Consider the following 23,829-nt stretch of genomic DNA (forward strand, 5'->3'; position numbering starts at 1 on the left):
TTGTTTTGTCCGTATAATGTGTGGGATGAGGAGACCAAAACTGCACTTTTTTGACTGCACATGTTGACACCGGTTTTGTGTGAAGAAATTCCTACAAAGCATGAACAGATTGGTTGCTTTTCTTAAATGTTCCACAAAACAAATATTTTTTTCTGCCCTTGAGATTAATACACTATTTCCAGAAACTTCTGTTACCCAGATCTTGCTTTTAGCTGGTGACAATCACTTTGGAGCCCATCACTCTATGTATAATCAAGAAGTCTTTTTGTGTCATTTATCATATTTGTGATAAATGATGTAATTTACCATTTTATGGCGAGGGCTTTATGCAGTTTTGCTGTTGACTCACCTGTCCTGAGTAACCTGGCATTGACCGTCTGTGCTCTCTCCTTGCTGGGAAATCCTGAGGGTCCTCTCAGGCCCCTCTGTGCCTCCAGCCATGAAACTGATCATTCCTCCCTCTCCTTTGCTTTCAGCAAGTGTTTATCCATGCAATAAAGTTTCCTGATATCCCCAGCTCTTTAAGCAACATTTATATAGCACTTATACACTGAAAAGCTTTGGAGTTTGTAATGTATTTTGACTGATTCCCAATGTGTTTGCAAAACCTCTTTAAAGTGTGATGATTTTTCCCTTTTATGCAGCTGAGTTGGTGAATTGAAAAAATGCCAGCCAGGAGTGAGATGCAGGTATGTGCTGATGGAGCAGGATATGAGTATTGATTATTTTAATTACTAGCATTTAATTGTAAGGAAAGTCTTTAGTGTGGCAGTGCAGTGTGCTAGGAAGAAATTTTCTGACATGGCTTAGTGCAAAGCAGCTGGGCAAGAGGAACTGGAAATTGCTACTGATGAAAATAAATCATATGCATTTGGCAGAGGTTAATCAACTGAGGTGATACTTAAGATGACAATGTTGAAATCCAGTTGTAATTGAAAGAAATTCAGAAAGAATAAAGGGATAAAATTAACTCAGAAGTGTAAAATACTGACTATTCCAAGTAAAGGGGCGTTGATACAACAAACACTTCTGTAGGAATTTAGTTGTAATATGAGGAAACTAAAACCAGTTAAAGCAAATAATTAAAATCTTGGTGCATAAGTATTTGCAAATTAATGTATTAGATAGGGTGCTCTGTACTTAAAGTTTTATGCTTAATTATTTTGTGATTCAGGATATTTGCTTCAAATGCAGCAGGTGATTGTGTAAAACTTGCACCAAATCTGTGTTAATTAGGTGTGTTCTATCAGTGTTAAGCATACAGTAACAGAGTTGCTTTGGTATATTGCTTTCAGCTTGAAAAGTTAATTGATGAAGCTGCAGGAAAAAAGAATTTCCAATCCTTAGAACAATTTCTGGCCACAGAAGAATGTGAAAATGTCTCTCACAAATGCAGCAAACAGTTTGTCAACAAATTGGATAAGCTTCTGTGTTGGGTAATGTAATCATTGCATCAAAATCATCTACACCATCTTTGGAAGAGGGTGAAAAAGATTTTTTTCATTTGGTTTGATTGATACCAGCAGTTGATTTAAGAACCCAAAATAAATTTTGTGAATGAAATCTCTCCTTCAAGCTGCAGTTAAGGTGGCTTTTGAGTACAAAAAAGGCACCTGTTTAATTAAATAAAGGTTCTTGGGGGACTTCACAGTAAAGCTTATGTTGTAATTTCAATTTCAGGCACTTGACAAACAAGAAGTCAAAAGCATTTCTACTTTACTAAATGCTGTTCAGAAATGTGGGAGGAAAATGAGCATAGCAGGAGAAGATGGGCTCACAGCAATGCTAAAACACGGCCTTGTTGGAAGGATAAGTAAAACCATAAAGCATCTGTGAACTCCTCAATCAATATATACACATGAATAAAGTGTATAAGCAGTGCTTCAGTGCTGAGAGCTCAGTGTTTGATTTGGTCCTTGATTGAGTCAGAACTGAGAGATTCCCATAACTTTGCAACAAAGATTGTTCATATTTAAATGCTTTTGGTCATGTGACCCCTTATAAAGGGATGCTGCTCTGTCCCAGTGAGGGTTTTGCAAATCATGCAGTATAAAATTAACTTAGATATGCTTACAGCAACTGAAACAAGATTTTGTAGTTTCATGTGCTTTGTTATATTGCTTTTGACTCAGGAATTAGAATTTCCTGGTGCCATTTAAATTTTTTTTTTTTTGGTTAATTCCCACAGCAGTAATTTTGTACCTGCTCTTTCAACAGATTTTAGTGCTATTCTGACTTTTTGGTGTTATTTTAACCTGCATGTTAGATGCATTATTCATTTGTAACTCAGCAAATACTGAACAACAGGTACCACTTCTTTTCTGCTTTCCCCAGAGATGTCACTTTATAAAATAATTGGCAATATTAGATGAGAGCTATTCAATTGCCCCCTCAACTGCTTTAATAATAAACAATATAATAATAATAATAAACCTGCAAATAAGAGACAGCTGTTGAACAACTACTGTTCCCATTGAAACTCACGTAATGTATTGAAATTGAGGTTGTTTTAGTAACATAAATACCATTTAAAGTCTTGTAGAACTCGTTGTCTTTTCTTGTGCAGTTACTGAAGCCTGTTGCTTTCAGTGATACGAAATACATTACAAGGGCCCAAAATCAAAACCAAAATTTAATAATAAAAAAACAGGGTGATAACTTTTTGCTTGTATTCACCAAACTACATTCATCAAAGAACACACTTCCATTCAGCCATTATCACTTTTCAGCTGCTTTGTCTGTCGCAGCAGGTGTCAAAGTAGATCTCCAGTTTTTTTGTTAAAAAGTCCTTAAATCACCTATTTTTGTTTGGCCTGAGGGAAGAATTTCAGTCTGGGGCTAACATCTGCTCAGCAGAGTGGGGCTGCTGTTGTTGTTTTAATCATTGTAGAATTTGTATGGTTTTTATTGAATTATAATGCAAAGCATTGTCCTGTTCCAGGCTATTAAAATAGATTTACCTTTGTTTTCCCTTTACATGGTCAATTGGTTTGAAAAGTTAAAAGGAATGTTAGTCCTCAGAGGAAATGAAAAGAATGAAATGATTACAAGTCTGGCTGAGGATTTCTTCATTATGTTGATGGTAAAAATACATTGATAATAAAATTTGTCAAAGTAATTGTTACTAGTTTAGCAAGAAAAGGACCTTAAATATGTTTCTATTTAATATCTTCTTCAAGTTAACATTACAATGACTTCTGAAATAGATTATAAATCATTTTGGTTGAACACTTTGCTGTAGTCATACTAATTTCTGTTCATGGCTGGCATCATGAAATAAAGATTAAAAAACCAGTAACAGTAAATGCTGAATGAACAAAAAAGCATTTCATCTTGATCAAATTTTGATTACACCCAGTACTGGGATGCTAATCCAGTTTATAAGATCTGTGAGTTTTCTTCTCTTCATAAAAATCGTTGTCATTGGGGAAATAATTTCAGTAAATTTAACTGAAATATAATTTTGGGAAAACACACTTGTTAGTAGGGATAATCTATTAGATTCTTTGTTAAGGACAAAATTATTTCAAAATCTTAAATACTTTTTGATTACTTCCTTTGGGTAGATGTTGCCTTATTTTATTTTTTTTAATGCTGTAATATTTTCCTTATCACAATGATTTGTTTTGTTGTTTTTTTATTGCAGGTTGTGTGTGATAGCAGTCCTGAAGGTGAGCTTAAAAAGCAGAAGTGAGAGTTTAAAATGTCTCTTTCAGGACACACAAAGGACCACTTTTCTCATTCCTGTGGCATCACCTTTAGTTTGGGGTTTCTCTATGGACAGATTTCCTTGTAACGTTCTGTTGTCAGTAATAAAAAAGCACAGTAAGTCTCAGAGATGGCAGATGAGCTGAGTAATTCCTAAAAAAAGTTGCTTCTAATGTCCTGTCACAGCTGAGCACAGCCCAGTGATCCTTCCTTATTGAGCTTGTCTTTGTGAATGTCACCATGCCATTACCTTTCAGTGTGGCACTGGGGGGAAGTCCCTACAGACTGTTTGGTGTCATGATCAAAGTGAAAGATCCATTTCCTTGGCCCTGGGAAGATAAATTCCAGCACCTGAGTTGTGTCTCAGAGAGCTGAGTCACAGAATTGACCAATTACTTCTAAAAAATGAATAATCTACCCCGGGGAATTACACAGTGATGCACAGGAATAGAAACATGGTTACTATAAATTGAAGTAACTATTCTGTTTTACATATCACTAATCCTTTATAAAAAGACAGACCCACTGTATTTAATTTCTAAAGGAAAATGAATCCTTTCCCAAATGTTTATGAGAGATACCCTAACAGACTCTTGACAACTCTTTGATTTCTTTCTTTCCTGTTTGTTAGGTAAAATGCAAATACTAGAAAACTTTGTTCTGAGAACATGTTCCCTCATTACTGATGCAAGAATTAATATTTATGTTCAGCAGGAGGTAAACATCCTTCTTTCTAAGCAGCAGTTTCCTGGTTAGTGTGTTAGACTTTGTGGAGAGAGTTTAACTGTGCAGATGCTACAAAAAAGAGAATATTGTAGTGCTCTAGGATCAGAAGGATTGTATAATGTTTCTCTGGGAATGTTTGTTGTTTATATGTTGGGGTGTTTCAGATTACTGACCTGTGGTTGTGGGGCTTTTTGTTGGTTTGTTGGGGTTTTTTAAAGAGTAAATTCCAAAACAGTGATATTAAAGTTCTGGTGAGGAAGCTGTATATAAGCATAGGAAAAACTGAGCTCTGCAAGTGCTAGAAATAGGATTAAGGTTGTTGGTTGTAAATTCTTTAGTCACTTGCAGGAAATTTGCATTCCTTCCAGTACACTTCAAATTTCTCCTGTTTGTTTTAGTAACCTCATGTTGTCAGGGGATTTTCCCTCTAAAGAAAGGGAAAGCTACAAAAAAGTCTTTTGTTAAGGCAACATCCCGAAAGGAAAGGCTTTTTATGCTAATTCAAGGTACACTTTAGCTCAGCACTCAACTGCAGACAGAATTCTGGCTTTGGAAGATTTTCTGTATTTAAACCTGCAAATAAGAAACAACTGTTGAACAACTAGTGTTCCCATTGAAACTCATGTAATTTATTGAAATTGAGGTGGGTTTAGTAAGATAAAAACCATTTAAAGTCATGTAGAACTTGTTGTCTTTTCTTGTTCTGCAGTTACTTAAGCCTATTGCTTTCTTCAGTGGTATGAAATACATTACAAGGGCTCAAAATAAGAATAACTTAAACTTTAATAAACTTAGGTTATATTCCCTTTTTTCCACTCTTCTTAGGTAATAAAAAAACTGAATGTATTGCTTGACAAGATCCCTCGAGATTCCAGGAAAAAGATACTTTCTTCAAAGGAGATGTTACTTGTCATGTAAATGATCTTCAGTATAATTTTTATATCATCCCATCATTTGCAGAGTTGGGAGGTGGTTTTTACTAAGCTGTTGTGCAGATTGCTCCCTGTTTAACTCAACTTCTGCACTTGCTGTGAATTCTCAGTGGCAGTGGCTGTGGACAGGTATTCTCATGGCTTGTTCTCCATTAGAAGCCTGAATTTTCCTCTTTCCCAATCTGAATCAGGCTTCTCCCCATCCCAGTTGTCATGCAATAATTAAACTCCTGTTTGTAAGGATGTGCTTAAAGCACAGTGAATCAGTCACTGGAAGGTTGTGCTGTTTGCACTAGAAATTTTCACAGCACTTCAGAAAAGCAAATAGAGTCAAAATTGTATCTGACAGGTGATTCAGGTCCCCAAGCAGTGCTCCCAGAGGTATTTACCCCTTGGAAGTCTTAACAGTTCCATGGAATCAGGGGTTTGTCTCATCCATTGAAAGTTTATAACAAACCTTTCCTCTGGGCCTTGCATTGCTGTCATATTTTGATGAAATGTTCCTTTGTTTGGCAGGAGTGAAATGGGGAAGACAATTTTGGATGCTGGAGGTGAGCATGGGACTTAATTTAGTATTGAGCTTCTTAAAAATTAGCTGCAGACCCATTAAGGAACCAGAGAAGGAGTTTGGACGCTGCAGAATGTTATGGTTAGGGTTATCTGAAAAATATAAATACTGCATGAAAACAGTCTGCAACTTGGAATGTTTCTGTCTGTTCAGTGTATGGAAAACTCCCTGAATTTTTTGGTTTTCTAGAATAAAAGTTTTAAATAGGAAAAATTAAAAACCAGTCAATCTTTGAGGCTGGGAGCTGTGGCCATGGGTAGTAGTACTGTAACTTCCTTCAGGGATCACTTTGTATCCAGCAGTTTCCCAGCTCAGAGAGATGAAAGTTGAAAACTTCTATCTCTTGTTTAAACACCTGGTGTGGCTCTGACAGTCCTGGGAAGTTTGGTTGGTTTCATTTTGAAAAATAACTTCTTTAGTTATTCCCATACTTCTTTTTCTAATGATCCTTTGTGGGTTACATATTTGGATCCAGTGGGATCTAGATGATGTTCAGCACTGCTTACCCCAGTTTCCTGATAACATTTTCCACCTCAGTAGTTATTTCAATCTGCCCCTGCTGTGAATTATGTTGTGCTGCAGACTATGACACACAAGTGGCCATCACAGAAGCTCTGTGCAGAATGGTGTCAGAGAAGCAAAGGAGAGTTCTGGCCTCCCAGTGGTTTCCCATGGAGTTTGTGTCCACTGCATTTAAAGGAATTAAAGATTCAGAGTTTGAGACAGTAAGTCACATGAGGAATATTTCCAGGGAGGGAAACTTCCATTTTACAAATTTTTAAGAAATTTCTGTGTTTTAATAGGATTGCAGAAAATTTCTCAACCAGGTGAATGGCATTCTTGGAGACAAAAGAAGGTAAAACTGGGTTTTTTTAAGCTAATATATAGGTTTTTTTATGATTTTATGTTATGATTAAATTTCATGTTACCTCCTTGGGGTAAAAATCACTTTGCTGGGATCTCTCAGTCTCTAAACTTTGTGAAAACAGAATCCATTTGCTATGTTCAGATCTGCAAGATTTATTTACAGCCTTATAGAATACTTGAAAAAAATATCCTTTTCTTACAGGGTTTTTACATTCCCCTGTTTATCAGCAGCTCTTGATGAGTGTGAGGTAAGGTTTTCTGCCTTCTACTTAAGAAAAAATAGAGATAAAAATAAGAAAATTACCTTTTTTCAGAAGTGTAAAATAGGCATGGACTGAAAGTTTGTCAGGGGTTCAGACCAACATGAGGCTTCTTAGCTGGTAGTAATCAGTGCTCTCTGCTCTTACTGTTTTATCTTATTCTTATTGTTTTAGCTCCAGATACCATTGGATGAAAACCTGGAAGAGTTTTGGATTGATTTCAACATTGGCAGCAGAAGTATTTCCTTCTATGTGGCAGCAGAGGATGCAGTAAGCTGAGTTTTGTCTCCCACTGGGTTCTCCTGAGGCAGCAAATCCACATTCCTTGGAGTGTGTCAGATTTTATTTCCCCATGTTCAACATGTTGAACTTACATGTGCATTCCAGTGTTGATGGGGCTAAAAAATAGCCAGAATTGTTGATATTTAGTTAAAATAATTTCACAGTAATGACTTCCTAGTGCTGTTTGGGAATAGTTAAGCACGTGCTTAGTGAGCAATAGTGAAGCACAAGTTCCTGTCACCCTGTAACAGAGGTTTAAAAAGTTGGAAATTTGTCACTGAATGACTTTGATCACTGGATTTCTCTTAATTATAATATAATACTTTTCTATCTTTCAAAATGTCTTTTTCATATATGGATCAGCAGTGGGAAACAGTCATTATACAAGAAGATGATGTCAACATGTACAGCCTGGAAGGTATTTGAACTCAAAAATGGGACCTTTCATTGTATTCTAACTTATTTTCAATCTAATTTCAATTTGATTAATCTTAAAGTACCGACCTAATTCTATCAAAGCAGAATTCTCACTTAAAATATTGTAGGAACTCTTTTTAGCAAGGACAAAGTTGCATTGCAGTCACATCTGCACTTTGGGCATGCTGGTGTGATTTTAGGAAAATAATTTAATAATCATGTCTTAGAGTTATTTCAATACAAAATGAGGCATAAAACAATAACAGGTAACAATATTCCTTTTGAACTTGTTAGAACAGTAAACATCTGTAATTAGTCTGCACCTATAGTAAGTAACCTTCAAAGAAAATTCTGTGGAATAATATACAGAATAAGTATTTCTAAAGTATGAAAATTTGAATTGTTTTACTAAAAAAATTATTACAGATTAGAGGGAATTAAATAAAATATTAATCTTAGTACCTGAACTGAAGAATGTGTCATGTGTTGACAAAGATTATATGAGATGCTGTTTAACTGAAACGAAGCTGCTTTTCAAATTTTGTTTTTGTCCAGAAAAAGATTCAAAGAAATTATTAACAATAGATCTAAAAAGCCCAATGAGTGTGGGCACTCTTGAAGGAGAGAAATTTCTTTTATATTTTGATTCCATCTTGGAAATCAAAGATGTGGTCATAAAGATTTATGGATTTCATAAATATAAGGTAAGATTTAAACACCTTTTTGAATAGTTTTAAATTGATTCAAACTCGATGTCTCAATGCCATTTAAATGTTCCAGCTGTGATTATTGGAATCTCTCATACAAGAGTTCCTCATTTCCATCACTGCTACAGAACTCATCAAATGCTAAGCTTTGGGAAAGATGCTTTATAAGGACAAGAGGAAATGGCCTCAAGTTGCCCCAAGGGAGGCTTTGGTTGGATTTTAGGAAAATTCTTCCACTGGAAGGGTTACCAAGCCCTGGAACAAGCTGCCAGAGCAGTGGTGGAGTCCCCGTCACTGGGTTATTTATGACACACAAGGATGTGGCACCTGGGGACATGGGTTAGTGCTGGACTCAATCACCTGAAATGGTTCTTTCATTCCAAGATTGAAAATGAATTGCAACAAAAATTTCCAGGCTGGAAAGAGAACACCCTACCTTAATGTCAAATTGTGCATATTTAATTTTCCAGAGACACAGCCTGGCTGTTCACTAATACTTCCAGAAAGGATTCACGAGCTGTCTTGTTTTGCAGTGCAATTAACACTCATGAGTTTACTCATTTAGTAAAACATTTCTAGCAAGCCACATCTTACTCCTTTCTGCTTCTAACAAACTGCTTTGTCCTGAAGTCTGACTGAGGAACTCATGAGGGATGAAGCTGCTGTGAATTTGTACAGTCTGTTTTCCTCTGTAATCTGATTTTGGACACTTATGATCTCTCACTTAAATATTTTGTTTCTTGTTTAAAAGAAGAGCAAAGTTTCTATTTTGACATATCCCTTTGCAGGATTTCAGCAAGAAGCAGTCTACATCAGTAGTCAAAACAGCTGTCCACATTGTCTTTGATGAAAGTGGATCACAGGTATTCTGCTGAGATGGTTTCTTGGGTTTGTTTAATTAGTCTGATTATTCATAATTTATAAACAATAAAAACAAGGACTTTAAAATATGAATGAGTATAGAGAAGTCTAAAGCTAGGCAAGTGATGTCTAGTATGTATGTATTGGTTTTTTGGGGAGATAGTAATATCCAAATCATAGAATAAAACAGACCAATATGCACAGGGCAAGTTCTTTTATGTGCATTGTTACTTGAAAACCCATCCTTGTGACAAAAATAGTAATTAAGGTTGAAGTTTTTCAATCTAAAAGTTCTGTAACCTCTGAAGTTTATCAGCCTCTCCAGTGGGGGATGTGTTACTTGGGGTAAAGAAGTTGCTCTGTGTGTTTGTATAAAAATAAAACATTATCAAATCCAAATATTGTATACAAATTAAAAGAAATTAAAATATTCCATAGGTTCTGGTACCAGAAAGTCAGTTGTCACCAAGATTCAAAGAAAAATCTGGAGAGGAGAAGGAGAAACTCAGTAAATACAAAGCTCAGCAATCTCCTGGAAGTTTGAGGACTCAGAGTAAAAGTAACTGTCAAGAAAAACTCAAAGGTGATTCCTCCAAGGTAAGCAGGATTGTAAATAAAAGAGGAGTAGGGAGAAAATGCATGTCAGTTTAAATATTTGTAGTATTTAATAGTCTAAACCACTTCTTATTTGACAGTTGGAATATAGTTAATACTGTAATAAGAGTTTGATTGTTTTTCTTATGACTTGACACTAAGCTAGAAAAATCCTTTTGCTAAAAAATTTGTTAATATTTTGAAACTACAGTAACATGACAGAAATAAAAAGGAATTGTTAATGATCTTTAGACCACGATGCTCTGAGAATTCTCTTTAAAGAGAAGTTTTTGAGGCTGTGCTCAGATGTCCCAGTATGGAAAAGTCAAGCATGGCCTCAGGGACTGCTGGAAAGGGGCTACAAACTGAAACAGTTACTGTGTCTTCCTGGTGCAGTAGTGGGTGTTCAGAAACCAGTTTCTGCTTAGTTTGTAGCTTTGCAGATCTCCAGGGAATCCCTTGGTGAACAAGGGAGAGGATTTTTCCATACTTCAAAAAACCATGAGTCTCTGTCTAAAAATACTTTGTTGAAATATAACTGCATAAAAATCACGTTACCTTGATGTGTGCAGCAGCAGCAATTGACACTCCACTAATGGACAAGAGACTCTTGGCAATAAATTTTCTGAATTCTTGTGCTGTCATCCTTAAATCAGTGTATTATGGTCAAGTTCTTTCTGTTCCTCAAGACAACTCCATCCCGTAAAAGGAAAGTGTCTGAAGCATCTTTGCTTGTTCCTGGAACTACAAGTATGTCCACAAGGAGTTCACTGTTTTTTGTCAGCACACGTAAGTCTGCAAGTTCTTTCAGGGTAAAAATACACTGTGAATGGTCTTTGAAACTCAGGCATGAGCTGTGATCCTTGGCACAGCTGGAAATGAAAGGGAGAAAGATAAAATCTCCTGAGCAGATGCTTAAAACTTGAAATCTTTAAGGGGCAGTTGCTCCTGGTCTGTAGACAGGGTGTGGGACAGCGGCTGCACTGCCTTCCCAACAGCCCAGGGTCACCTGGCACTTCTCCTGCAGCTCTCAGGCAGCTGCTGGTGCTGGAGCCTGCTGAGAACTCAGTAAAAATATATTACACTGAAGTCTTTAAATAGAAACCAACTATTTTCTACCAGAGCCAGCCTGTAACAAGCTTTGCTTCTGCCTCCAGACGTCCATAATCAGTGAGCTCTTAATCTCCACATAACAGAGTTGAAATAAATGAAATTTTTAAAGGTCCAGAAGGGGCTGGTATCAAAACTGACCAGCTTTTGTTGGAGTTTGTGGAATAGCTGAGATAGTGGGCAAAACTCTTCCTGTTGTAATGGGAGAGCTGATGGAATTCTAACACATCTCTGTTTTGTTTCAGCCACCCCTTTTAAAGGGAGATGTAAATTGCCTTTGGAAATGACCAGCTCTAAGAGGTCTGACAATGATAAAATAAACGAGAGCAGAACAAAGAATTTCTGTCAGGAACCTCCTGGAGTATGCATGTCCTCTGTAGCTAAGTCTTTTTCTTAGAATAACATTCATTTCTATTCTAATTTGTTCCTAATTCATATTTTAAAGAGCTACAGTTTTACTGGAAGCAAGTCACTTTTAGAAAATAGTATGTTTTACTTTATTGCATTATATTTTCTTGCCCTCTGAAATTCAGGTTTAACATGTTTAAAGTCAGACTGAGCTCTAACTAAATTAGGCCCAATTTGCATTCACTCATCAGTCTTGACCCCAGAATTAACTTCATATTTCTGGAACCTCAGTTCTTCCTTTGTGTATAATAGGAGAAACTATAATAACTTCTAATTCGCTGTGCAGTAGTGAAATAGTCATAAAACACAGAATACACTGTGCTTGTGAAATGTTCATGTCTTCAGCTTGCACCATTTAAAGCATTGGTTTTTTTAGTGCATTTTTGATCAGGCATTCACTCTATAAAGCAAAAATACATAAATGTTGTAAATGTCTGCCTTGCTCAGATTCAGGTCAAGCCCCAGACTATGGGACTCTGAAGCATTTTTTGATACAGCCATGCTTTGGAAAGGGCTGTCATGAACAGAATGTTTTGTTTAGAGCATTTCTTTGGCTTTTATGGGCTGTAAGTGGCAGTGTTACTTACTGTGCTTTTTAGAGTGGGCAGAGATGCACAGTACACAGTGAATTCTGTGAAACAGACCAGATCAGGAAGTCAGATACCAGGAATGAGGCAAAAATACCTGGGAAGGTACTGGAACAGCCTTTCCATGAAATGAGAACAAGAAAGTCATGTTTTATTTCAGAAAGCACAAGTTTATGAGGTTGTACTGCTTATGGTCCTGCACTAATATTTCCTTTTGGGTGTCATTCCACTGTAGCAAGTGCGTTCTGAAGAAGTCATAAAAATGGTACAAGAGGCCACAGAAAAGCAAACTTTAGGCAAGTAATTTTACAAGCATTGGCAGTTCTTTTAAAATTATTTTCATTTTTCTTTTGCCCTAATAATTGACACCAAATTAATGTCTCATTTAGATGAAGTGTTAGATATTGTTCATGATTCTCAGCCAGCTGGGAGAAGCAACAAAGCTTTGTAAGTACTGGAAAAGAATTCCAAGTCATTGTTGTCTCTCACTTTGAAGGGGGAATTTTCAAGCATCACCAGAATTGATATTTTGTTGCAATGTAAAATACTTTGATATCTCTAAGATATAATCATTTTCCTGTTTTATGATACACTTTTATTATAATTAAGACTCAAGTTCTGACAGTAGGATGGTGTTGTCTTTGTTAGGCTGCCTGGTCTTTTCGAGACTTCTCTTGATAAAACTGAAACATGGAAAAAAAGAACATTCCCTTCCCTGGAGAAGAGTATAACAACTGGGGACAAGCAAAAGGCAAATCTATCACTGGCACATGCAGCCCATGCAGGTGATGATCACACTTGATCAACTGTTACTCTCAAAAATAGATTCAGAGAAATTAACTTGCAATGATGATTGTTTTTCCCTTTATTACTATGGTAGTGAAAGAGCTGTGAAATAAAAAGCATTTATTCAACTTTTGAAGTACCTCTCTAGATAAACAAATGAAAAAAATAGTAGCAAGAAAATTAAATTGATGCCATCCCCAGTGGAGGAGTCAGAGTGTTGAACTTTGGAAGAGAAACTTAAATACAGAAGGGAAAAATACTGAAACTACTACTTAACCATGGTTTAAAACGTTTCTTTCAGCCAGAGTGTCTGACACATCTCTGCATTCTGACCTTGCACAAGAGGACCTTGATGTTCTCCTCAGAAAAGAGACTGCTAATCCAAAACAGTCAAAGACAGTGAGAATTCAATACCTTTGTTTCTTCCACTAGCATTTAAGAGAATTGTCCAATTTTCAGTGTTTCAAAACTGGTGGGTTTACTGTCATGCAAGGGAAAATGGTTTTCAAGTGAATGTAATTTAATCCATTAGAAGACGTTTAATGAAGTTTAGGAGTTTCTTGGGAACCTAAAGTTCTGTTTGCAGCTTTGTTCTTCTGTTGAGTGTTGAGTGTTAAACTGTTTTTATAGAAACCAAAGTCTAAAGAAATGTCAGATGCAGCCAAATCACTGATCAGTAAAATCAGTGACAGATACAGAGACAAGAGTGATGAGAAGAGCAAAGCAAGAGATTCCCTGGGCTTTAACAGGTACAATGTGAACCTTTGGTACTGAGTTTTTATGTGCCTTTGGCTGTCTCTGTGATGTACCCATGAATACTAATAAATGAAAGGGGCTGGGCTCTTTTAAACAATCTTTTAATTGATGTTGCATTTAAATGCATGAATAAATTTACTGGGTTTGATGAGTTTTTTTTTATATAGGCTGTATTCTAATGCATCTATTCTAATTAGCATTTTAAAAAATGTATCTTTATTTTTAGGACACATTTAAATAAATCCTGGATCTCCAAGGTAACACATTAGTGCTTTTGTTGGAATTGTTTTTAACATGTACATCCATGGTGGAAGTCAATAGGTGTAAAGGGAAAGTTCATAAATACCATTGAATATTAAGTATCTGTAGATATTAATTTTGCATTGACTGCAGATATGTTTTGCCATATTGAACTGTTGGTAATCAACCTGATTATCTTCATGATGAAGAAGTTGCTTTTTGAGATGACAGTGTCTATGAATGAACGGTCCAAATTTGACAGAGGAGCTAACTTTTCATTTATGGATAGGAAGAAGTTCAGGACAAGACCCTAAAAACTGCTTCTTTTCTTAATATAACTGCTGGTCATGTTCTGTAAGTAGTTACAACATTTTCAAACACATTTTTTGATTACCCACACCTGACTCTGGGAAATTTTCATTAATTCAGTCACAAAATTGATCTCTGTCTGTTTGGCAGGGATGATGTCTACAACTTCAGCATCCGCGGGTTTGAGGAGCCTACAATCAAGCTTGGAGTAAGAAATTACTGAAATTTATATAATATGAATAGAATAGAAAGGAAATCAGTCAAATGTACTAAAAATATAATTAAGATCTGAAAATTCAAATTATATCAGTAAACTAAGTGGGGGAGAAAGTTTGCCTTGTAAATACCTCCAACATTCTCAAATCTTGAACAATATACTCTGTCTTAAGATGCTGGCCACTTCTGGCTGAGATGGTGTTTTTTCTGAATTAAAAATTAAACAGTGTGTTAGGAGTATCATTATTTTAAATTATCCTAAAAATAATTAGCATCTTTCTAATCCCCATTTTAAAGACATCTTTGTGTAGAGGTTTGAGCAAAAAGGAAATCTAATGATGATAAAAGATAGTTTTGCTTCTTGTGGCTCAGGAGTGAATTGGGGAAAGTTGTGAAGCAGGTGGATGGGGACTCTTGTATTGCTCTGAGATCCTGAAAGCTTCAGTCAGTTGCTGTTGGTTTTAACTGTCAGCTCTCTTAAATAAATTCTAAGCTAGAAATTAATGACCCTTAATTGCTGAGTGTAATAACTAAGGAAAAAAACCTCCTTAGCAGTTACTGGCTGCTGGCCTGTTTAATTTTGTACAGATTCTATAACCTTTGAAAATCTTCCTTTGTTTCTTCTCTATTTGCGTTTTTAGATCCAAGAATTGCGTGTGGCTGAACTGAGTGTTCATACAGAGCCAAAGAAAAAAGGGTAGGATGTTCTGTTATGGTTGCTGATTATCCTGGTACAGCCTGCACTCTCCAGCAGGCAGTCACAATATTCCAGGGAGTGCTGCATGACAAGAATATCTTGGCTGTGTTGTTTTTTAAGCAATAAACATTGCTGTGTTCTCCTAGGCAGTTCCTTGATGGTCCTTTGGGAAGGTGATAAAAAGGAAAGAACGTGTTCCATGAAGGAAATAGTTCTCATGGAATACTACAGGGAGAGAAAGTGCTGAATAGAGGGGGATGGTTTCTGGTTAATGATCCTCCTGGAAAGAGCTTTGTTGTTGCTGTGTACTCCTACTGATAATTGGGAAACAAACACAACCTTTAGGATTTAAGGTGAACAGGTAATCCCAAAATAATGTGGAAGCAAAAGTAGGTACCTTTGTTTGAATCCTTCAGCCAGATATCATGGGAATAGTAAAAAGCTTTAGAACAACTATTTTAAAGTGTATTGTTTAAAGATGGGTTTTATTTCTCTGATTAAGGAGCACAACCATCAATAAATCCAGCACAGAAGGGAAGGGAGGAAAAAAGGTAAGGCTTAGATTTTTATGGATCAGCACAGCTTGTCCTCCTGCCTTTAAATTCCAGTTATGTAAGCGGGCTGTGTATAAAAATTAATAACTTAGGAACTTTTTTGGGTTTTGTAGACGGGAAACAATCGACACAAGAAGCATCTCTTTAGTGACTCAGACACAGAAAACAGAGGGGATGACAGCAAGACAGAGATTAGTTGGCTGCAGGAATCCAAGAGGAAACCTAAAGCCCAGATAACTGATTACAGTAGAAGTAAAAAATCAGGGAAACCAATGATCACAGACAAAAGTAAGAATTTTTTTTCATATTTCTGAAGAATGCTGCAGTAATTTGTCCATAGATATGAAGTGCACAGCATGGCATGTGCTGTGTTGCAAATGTCATATATTTTTGTTGTCTTGTTTTCAAGCATAAAGAATTTTCAAGTTAGTTCTAATAACTTATAAAGATCAATTTACATAAATTCTGTACTTTAATGTGGAAAACTGTGGAAGGATGAGACAGGTACAATTTATTGTCAATTAAAAAAATGTCTTTTTCAAAATATTGGGCTGAAGGCAGTTACTGAATCAGTCAATTTGTGGGCATGAAAGTGATTCTGTTATTTTACAGCTGAAATTAATGTCAAACATTTGAGTATTTTCCTGGATTTCCAACATTCTTGTATTGTAGCAGCAAAAAAATCCTTGGAACCTGCTTGCCACATGGAAAAAGCTAAAGGCAAAAATACATGTAAGAAAAAGGTAAATGTAAATTTGTAACTAGAATTTTAATATGGATTAAGAATCTCTTTGTTCCCCCCAGAAACTGTTTTAAAATAATTTTTCATAAATATGTGGCATTTCTCCCAAATAATTTGTTAAATACAGTTTATTCCTTTTAAATTAGTTTATTCCTTTCAAGTACTGCATTATTTTCATATAATATTTAGCTGGTTTTTCAGTCAGGAGTGAGTTAGAATGGTTTTGTACATTGGGTGCTGTTTTTAGTGGACTGATGGTTGGATTCTCTGAGCTTTGGTAAAAAGCTTTTTAAACCCTTTTAGTTTCAAGTAATTAAACCAAGTTATCTGCCATTTTATCTTATGTATGAATTAATCATTCTTGTTAACTGAAGATTATTTTATTCTTCCAAAGACAAACAAATGTAAACCCCAGAATTCAAAAATGGATGAAATGATGGTAAAATCCACCAGAGAAAAACTCCCTCGAAGAGCAGCAGCAACAAAAAATTACAAAGAGCCTTCCAGTTCTGAGTCTGAGAGTGAAGAAAGGATTCCAACATGCACCTCCAAGGAGGAGAAATCCAAAATACAGGTGTGCAGTTGCACTTGATTATTAAAAATCCATTCCTGCCATGTTTTTCAAAGTAAACTCTGTTCTGCTTTGTACTTGGTACTCCTGAATTTTAAGTGCCCAACATAAGCCAATTGAAGTTAATTTAATTTTCTTTTAATATTGCCTCTTTTTTAATGATGAGTATTGAACTGCTAAGAAAATCAGTCCTGAATAATCTTCTTAGTCATAATAGATTTTGGTTTCTATTTATGAGATTTGTTCTGCTGCAAAGAACTGCTGTGTGCTGTACTTTGAAAATGTGACAATATTTTGAAAATGTCCTTAAATTGGGAGGGTTTAGTGAGCCAAATCTTGTTGAATTGATGTGGTGCTGGTAATGCTGTGTCAATACATTTGCTGAATATCCAAATGGATCTTGGTTGCTAAAACATTTTCATTGTTTTAGCATAACATGTCAATATATATGGAAAGGTTTATAAACTTAGTCATTAAATCCTGAAACATCAGTGATTGCCTCCAGTAGTTAAGTAGTTAATAAGAACAGAAATTTTTGTTGACTTAAAGAAGTTCAGTGTTTATTAATGCTGGAAAGCCTGATCTGCTTATGGATTTAAGTACTTTTGTTGGTTGTCCTTGTGCTTGATCAATGGTATATAGATAATAAATCTCTGTCTCTCCTTGTCAGCTTTCATGGACACTGCGGTTACAAAGATGTTTATATAGCTTTTGTATTTTAATAGAAACAGATGAATGGGCCAAACAAGGATTACAAGCAGCCAAAGGTACTGCAGACTGTACCTGTGGAGCCAAAGAGAGTGGATAGCTATGTGCAGAAAGCACTGGCTGAATCCAGGAATTCTGCAGAGCAGAAGGAACTGGAAACGCCTTCAGCTGAGAGCCCTGCCTCCCTTGAGACAATAAGAGGTGTTTTCACTTTTAATTTCTAGCAGTACTGAAACAGGAGATGGGGGTTAATTGAGGGTTATCACAGCAGTACAATTTAACATTTATTTCATGCTTTTAAACTGAGATATCCAGTAATTCCAGTTGTTCCGCATAATTTAAGGAGTTGTATTAGTATGTCACAAACACTGCTGTAGGTTGGTGCAGTTATTTGACATCAGGGTAATACAGAAACACATTATGTCAGTGTTAGAAAAAAATCTGGTACTGCTGAAATTGGTAGAGGGAGAAAGGGGAAGGGTGGCAAGGCCTGTGCCAAATTCCACACATCTGAGACTTGGAAATTGCCAGGGCTGGAGCAGGGAGCAGTGTGGGGCTTTGGCTGCCCCTGTGTATCTCCCACTGCTGGGGCTGCCAATGCAGGAATTGTTCCCCAGGTGCTGAGAGGGTGTCAGGAGATGCCAGTCCAGAGCCCAGCTCCAGAGAGAGGTCACTTGGTCTGCAGGAGTCATCCCCAGAAGACAGGGAAATGCTTAACTCTGAGAAAGGAACCTCCCCCAGTAATTTCTGTCTGCAAAACCAGAGTATGCAAAGTCTGGGTGTAATTGAATCCCCTGAGACAGCAGTTACAAGGTTGACATTTGGAAGGAAAAGCTTCTCACCAGTTTTAACTGAAGCATCATTGGTAAGAGCATGAACCTTTCTCCAGAGTTGTTTTAACTGAAATTGTTCCATTTGGCTGCCAACTGTTTCTTGCTCTCCTCTCAATAATGCTTGGGGTTTTTTGTTCATGTGCAGCTCAGCTTAACCACACATAAAACTGTCAATGTCAAAAATGCCAAAGGAGCTGTGGCAGAAATCTGTGATAATAATGAAGATTCAAGTTTCCAGTGTTGCATTTCAGACACATTTTCTGTTAAAGGAAAGCTTCAGGATATCACTAAACCTATCCCCAAGAATAAGGAAGAGGTATGTTCCTGAATTCTTTGCTCTTCAGAAGAGACCTGCAGCTTTTTGCTTTATCAGCTTACAAGTGATGATGTTTAAGGGACATCTCCTGTCAATAATGATTTTTTTTCCCTCAATATGTAGCTCAGTTTAACAGTCTATAAAGCTGACAGTGGAAAACGTGCTAAGGGAGCTGTGCTGGAAACAGGGAATAACAATGAGGATTCAAGTCCCCAGTCTTGCTTTTCAGACATCTGTGCTAAAGGCAAACTCCAAGATCCCACCAAACCTCTCACTAGAAGTAAAGAGGTGAGTTAGTGCATTCCTTGCTCTCCAGAAGAGAACTGCACCTTGGCATCTCTGTTATCTCCTCTCCAGGTGCTGAGGTTTAAGGGAAATGCATCTCAGTATTTAACACAGATTTTTTGACCTGCTAATAGTTAATTTTTAAATATTGGAGATTAATTAGATAATTGTTTCTCATCTGGATACAGTGAAAGAATTATATCCCATCAGGATCAGTTACAATTCATATTTAAAAAAAAAACAGGGAGCCAGTATTTCCTTAGTGACTTCCAATAAAAAATAAACTGCTTTTCACATCATAAATGTGAGTCTCTGCTGGACAATTCTAAAAGCAATTTAATTTTAAAGCTAATGAATAAATCAGTGACTTTTCTTTTAGGATTGTGTAGCACCATCCCCATTGTCTGCTTCCAGCAGGAGTAGAGTACAGTCTTGGATTAGAGAACCTTATTGCCCCATGAATGAGTCAGGTACAGATATTTAATTTAAAGCAAAAGTCTTCCTATGTGTCTCCCTAGGGGTTAAGAAAAATGTGTTACTTGGCATAATAATATGGCCAAAGTTTTTAAATCTTCTTATATTTTATATATTTTCAGTATTATTCAATTTTTTACTTCTTTTCTCATTTTCTCTGCTGTTTTAATTATCCCAAAATAACCTGAAAATCAGGCTCCAAAATGCAGCTTTAGTAAAGAGTTAGTTGTGCTCTAGATAAAAAGTTAGAGACTCTCCTACTGATACTGGGAAAAAAAATGTGGATAATGATTTTATCAGAAAAAATCCCAGACTTGCCCATCAGTCAGAGTTCAGTTGAACATGCCCTCTATAAAAGTGATGGTTAATTTCTACATAATTCTCATGTTTTAAAGCCAAGATACATCCTCCTAGAGTTTGCATTCAATTTGTCAATAAAATCTTGTTTATCCTCCCACCTAATTGTTTTAAATAATGCTAAAATTCAGCATTGTTCCCCTGTTTGTTGAAGGACCAAGTGTACCAACATTCCTCAAAAGAACTTACCACAGTGCCACAGGAGGCAGCTCTGATGAGGCAGAAACAAGCAAAGAGGAGGAAAAGAAAGGAAGGAGAAGAATAAGTTTACAGCCCAAAAAATTATTTAAAACTGATGATGCTGCTACTTGCAGAGGTTGGTCATGGACTGACAGTGCAAAGTTTTTAAATAATGTGACACATTCAAGGTTTAACAAGGAAATAGAATATCTATAAAAAGGCATTTTACATGTTAAAGCAAAGAATAAAAAATGCTAAATATTTAGAGACTGGATCCATATGAAAAGTCAGAAAATTGATATGCAAATAGAAACAGATTCTAATCTAATTGGTGACATTAATTTATGTAGAACAAAATCTATCCTAGGCCCTGTGCTAACTTCAGACTGGGGCTTTATAATACTGAATTTGACATTTTTTTGTTCTCTTCAGTGTCTGAAAGTGTCTCCACTCAATCTGTAAATGACCTGTCTGGTTTGGATGCAGAATTCTGGAAGCCTGATTGCTCAACCATCAGCATTTGTCAGCAGCTCCAGAAAGAATTTACCAAGAAAATTGAGGCAAGACCCTTCATGTGCATCTCTTGGGGGAGTACATGAGCACATGGGTGACAGCTTGGCTTGCACCACACCATTACATTTTTTAAAGGGGGTTTGTTGTGATATTAAACAGTTACAGTACTGACTATTACAGGGTTTGGTTTTTTTTCCTAAAGTGCAAATAATCTGAATTTCATGTTAAAACACCCTCTTAGAACCGCTCCAGGAAAATGGACAGTTTTAATAAGCAAACACTGAGAGCTGCCCATCAGCATTTGGCCACAATGAGTTACCAACTCCAGGAGTGCAGGTCAGTAATGGCAGATTTCTGTTACAACATCCTTAAAATGCAGTGAATACCTTCTGCAAGTAACCTGGTTTGTTTTGGTAGGATCAGGCAGCTGGACAAATTTCATTTTACTCTCACTGAGGAACTTGAGAAATTTGAAAAGGACTCTCAGTCCCTGAAAATCATGGAAAAAGAATTCTCGGTTTGTATTTCAGCTGTTTGATCAGGGGTAAAAGGAAATTCTTTGGCATCTGTAGATCATTCACATAATCTCAAACTTAATATCATTAATGTTGATTTTCCAAGCCCTTACCTTTTTGCTTCTAGTTGGGTCAAATTTCAAATAATGCATTTGGGGTGTCAGGATGCTCTTAGAATCCCAAGGTCTCTCTGTATTTTCCTACATGTGTCCACTGTATGAACTCCTGTATGTTTTCCCTCCTACAAGTGCTTTAATGGGCTGGGTTTTTCCAGCTCCTGTGGGGGCTGTGTAACTCCTGCCCCTTCTGTGTTCAGTCTGTGGTTGTCATTTTGTTCACATTAGAAATTAATGATTTTTAGTTTGGAATATCAGTTTCCATTGATTAATATCTCTTAATATTTTTCTTTCCAGACCTTTTGGAAAAAGCATTCCCACACTTTTAGTACGTACATGAAAAATGAGCAGCAGAGGTCAGTAGGGTTCACTTATCCTGGGATGAGATTTGTGTTCTGTTCACTTGAGGGAGATCAGCACAACTTCTCTTCTCTCTGCAACTTCTTCATAAAAGAGAGATGGTTGATGAAAAAATGAGATTAAAATGTTCATGTAATTATTCTCCAATTAAACTTCTCCACATAGCTGAGGGACTGTTCCAGCAGTAACAATGATAGGAATATTTATCCATGCTTTAAATGCAGATAGACTCCCAACAATGGGATGTATTTGTGCTCTTTGTAGCAAGTTCTTATGTAGCAAAGCTGTTTAAACTGCCTTTATTTCTTTAGAATTCAGATTCTTAAAACTTCATTTGAAAAGAATATCTACCATTCTGTTGGCTGTGAAGAAAATGTTTTTACTTCCGAGGTATGGTGAACGTTTGCTTTGCTCATTGTAATAATTCCTCCGTTGTAGCCACAGATACCAGTATTGACTTTTTTCCTGAAGATTTTATCCTCAGCATTATATTAATGATACATAATAATTTTTTTAGGTTTTGCCATAAAATTTCCCTTAATTTCACAATGTCCAGTGTTTATGCCTCGATTTCACCCATTGCAAGGGGTGTGCAGTTCTCAGGACTTATTCTGGATTCTGTGACTTTGTTTACTGGTGTTACTCATCCAAGAAAGAAAAAATTTAAACATCCTTTTCCATAGGCAGGTGGCTGCATGTGCATCTCTTGGTTATGACAGATTTAGGATATCAGTGTTTGTTTGAAAATGTGCTGGCAGTTGTGAGCAGAGGAGATGCATTCAGTGTCTTTTTGTAGATGCATCTGTTGAAAGAAGACATAAAAGGACTCCAGGAGAAATTTCTAAAAGAAATGGTAAATTTATCTTGTCCTCATTTTTATTTATTTTCTGCAGTTTGAACACTAAATTACTAAAATTTTGATTTCTAGTCCCCTACCAAAAATAATAAGTCAGAATGCAAATGTCACTGACTTTACCAAATTTAAAACCTTACCTGAGGGATGGGAGCCACAGGGAGTTGTGATTGGTCTTATTTAGTTTTGTCTTAATGATGAAAACTCTCACCTTTGTTAGACTAAGCAGCATGTACAGTGCACTAGGATTGCAATACATTAAATAAAATCTGCCTTTTTTTCAAAAGCATATGATGCAAGTGATAAATGTAAATTTTTTTTTGTACAGCAAGAAGAGGAGCTGTGTAACGTTCGCAGGGGATTGCAGACCTTGTTTCAATCAAAGGCAGAATTCTGAAGTGATTCTTCAGATTCCTTCCTTAAATTCAAGGTGAATATAAACATTTTTGTAATGGAAAATATGGTAACTTTTTCTTTTTTTTTTTCCTCGCTCAAAGATACTACTGTAATGAAAGCATATTTTCCTTAATAATATTAAAATCTGTGTGGATAAGACTTACCCACTCACCTGTGAGATTTGGAATTATTTTACTGGGTCTGCTAAAATGTAATATGCCATTTTATCTTTAGCACATGCTACTTCTAAATAATTCTTTAACAATCTTTATAGGTTACTTAACTGACTTTCAGAGAATCACTTTGAGTTTCACTTTGAATCAATGTTTTGGGTCTGATCCAGAATACAAGCCAGGAATTATTTAGGGACCAAACCACCTGGTTTGATCTCAGTCCTGTTTGTCTGTGGTGTTAGACTTCAGTAGGACTTTCTGAGAGAACACTCTTAACACTTGTGTTGGAACTGTGTTGCAAATAATTCTATTAAACAAGTCAAGACAAACAGATGCTGTCTGTTGGGTTTTTTACTCAATGTCATTGTTATTTTGCTTTAAATCAGTAAGAAGTCAGATAAAGCTGCTGTGCAAATATTTTGGGTTAGAATTTTAAAGCCACAAGGCTGTGTTGTCTCTCTGGAAATAATTACAGTGAAATTTCCAGTAAGTGATTTGGTCCACTCATCCCATTTACGTCAATGTACAAATGTTTTCTGAGTTTCTGGTTTTTGTGTGGTTTGGGGTTTTTTTTTTTGAGCCTGTGCTCACTGTGATCTCCACTAGATGGACTCCTTGAGATGTTAAACTTTTCTTTCCACTGCTGTGATTGAATTTCATCTGAATGAAACAGGACTTTTCTCTAAACTGTACAAGGTTTAAAAGTGCACTGCAAGACCCAAATTCTTTCTTTAAATGAGGCCACGTGGGAAAAATAATACTCCTGCCTTGTTTTTAGTTATGGACAGGAACTGTGCACTGCAGGCCTGTTTCCCTTTCCCACAGGGAGGAAGAACAGCCTCCCTGAGCCAG

General features: G+C 36.3%; 1 protein-coding gene across 1 annotated transcript; it reads left to right on the forward strand.

The window, feature by feature from the left end:
* Positions 1-665: 665 nt before the first annotated feature.
* SYCP2 (synaptonemal complex protein 2) lies at positions 666-23,306 on the forward strand. The gene is made up of 44 exons (XM_059862895.1): positions 666-689; positions 1,296-1,436; positions 1,681-1,809; positions 2,978-3,082; positions 3,647-3,671; positions 4,340-4,425; positions 5,260-5,348; positions 5,883-5,917; positions 6,517-6,659; positions 6,738-6,790; positions 7,004-7,049; positions 7,236-7,331; positions 7,707-7,761; positions 8,316-8,464; positions 9,256-9,330; positions 9,767-9,925; positions 10,612-10,711; positions 11,278-11,393; positions 12,263-12,323; positions 12,417-12,474; positions 12,676-12,812; positions 13,115-13,212; positions 13,444-13,562; positions 13,796-13,826; positions 14,099-14,163; positions 14,269-14,326; positions 14,976-15,031; positions 15,534-15,582; positions 15,699-15,873; positions 16,261-16,328; positions 16,722-16,901; positions 17,624-17,807; positions 18,224-18,471; positions 18,585-18,755; positions 18,879-19,043; positions 19,420-19,510; positions 20,026-20,187; positions 20,484-20,611; positions 20,806-20,900; positions 20,982-21,081; positions 21,493-21,551; positions 21,867-21,945; positions 22,352-22,408; positions 22,737-23,306. Exons 1-44 carry the CDS (start codon positions 666-668, stop codon positions 22,803-22,805), a joined length of 4,389 nt encoding a protein of 1,462 aa, XP_059718878.1. The 3' UTR covers positions 22,806-23,306.
* Positions 23,307-23,829: the final 523 nt, after the last annotated feature.

The sequence above is a fragment of the Haemorhous mexicanus genome, chromosome 18 (assembly GCF_027477595.1).
Source record: "Haemorhous mexicanus isolate bHaeMex1 chromosome 18, bHaeMex1.pri, whole genome shotgun sequence".
NCBI lineage: Eukaryota > Metazoa > Chordata > Aves > Passeriformes > Fringillidae > Haemorhous > Haemorhous mexicanus.

What these genes read in the sequence shown, in the direction of transcription:
- SYCP2 (XM_059862895.1), top strand. Translation starts at nt 666, where the DNA reads ATGCCAGCCAGGAGTGAGATGCAG. An exon ending in CAACATGTACAGCCTGGAAG is followed by an intron (nt 7,762 to 8,315) that starts GTATTTGAACTC and finishes GTTTTTGTCCAG; the next exon opens with AAAAAGATTCAAAGAAATTA. An exon ending in TCATGGAAAAAGAATTCTCG is followed by an intron (nt 21,082 to 21,492) that starts GTTTGTATTTCA and finishes TTTTCTTTCCAG; the next exon opens with ACCTTTTGGAAAAAGCATTC.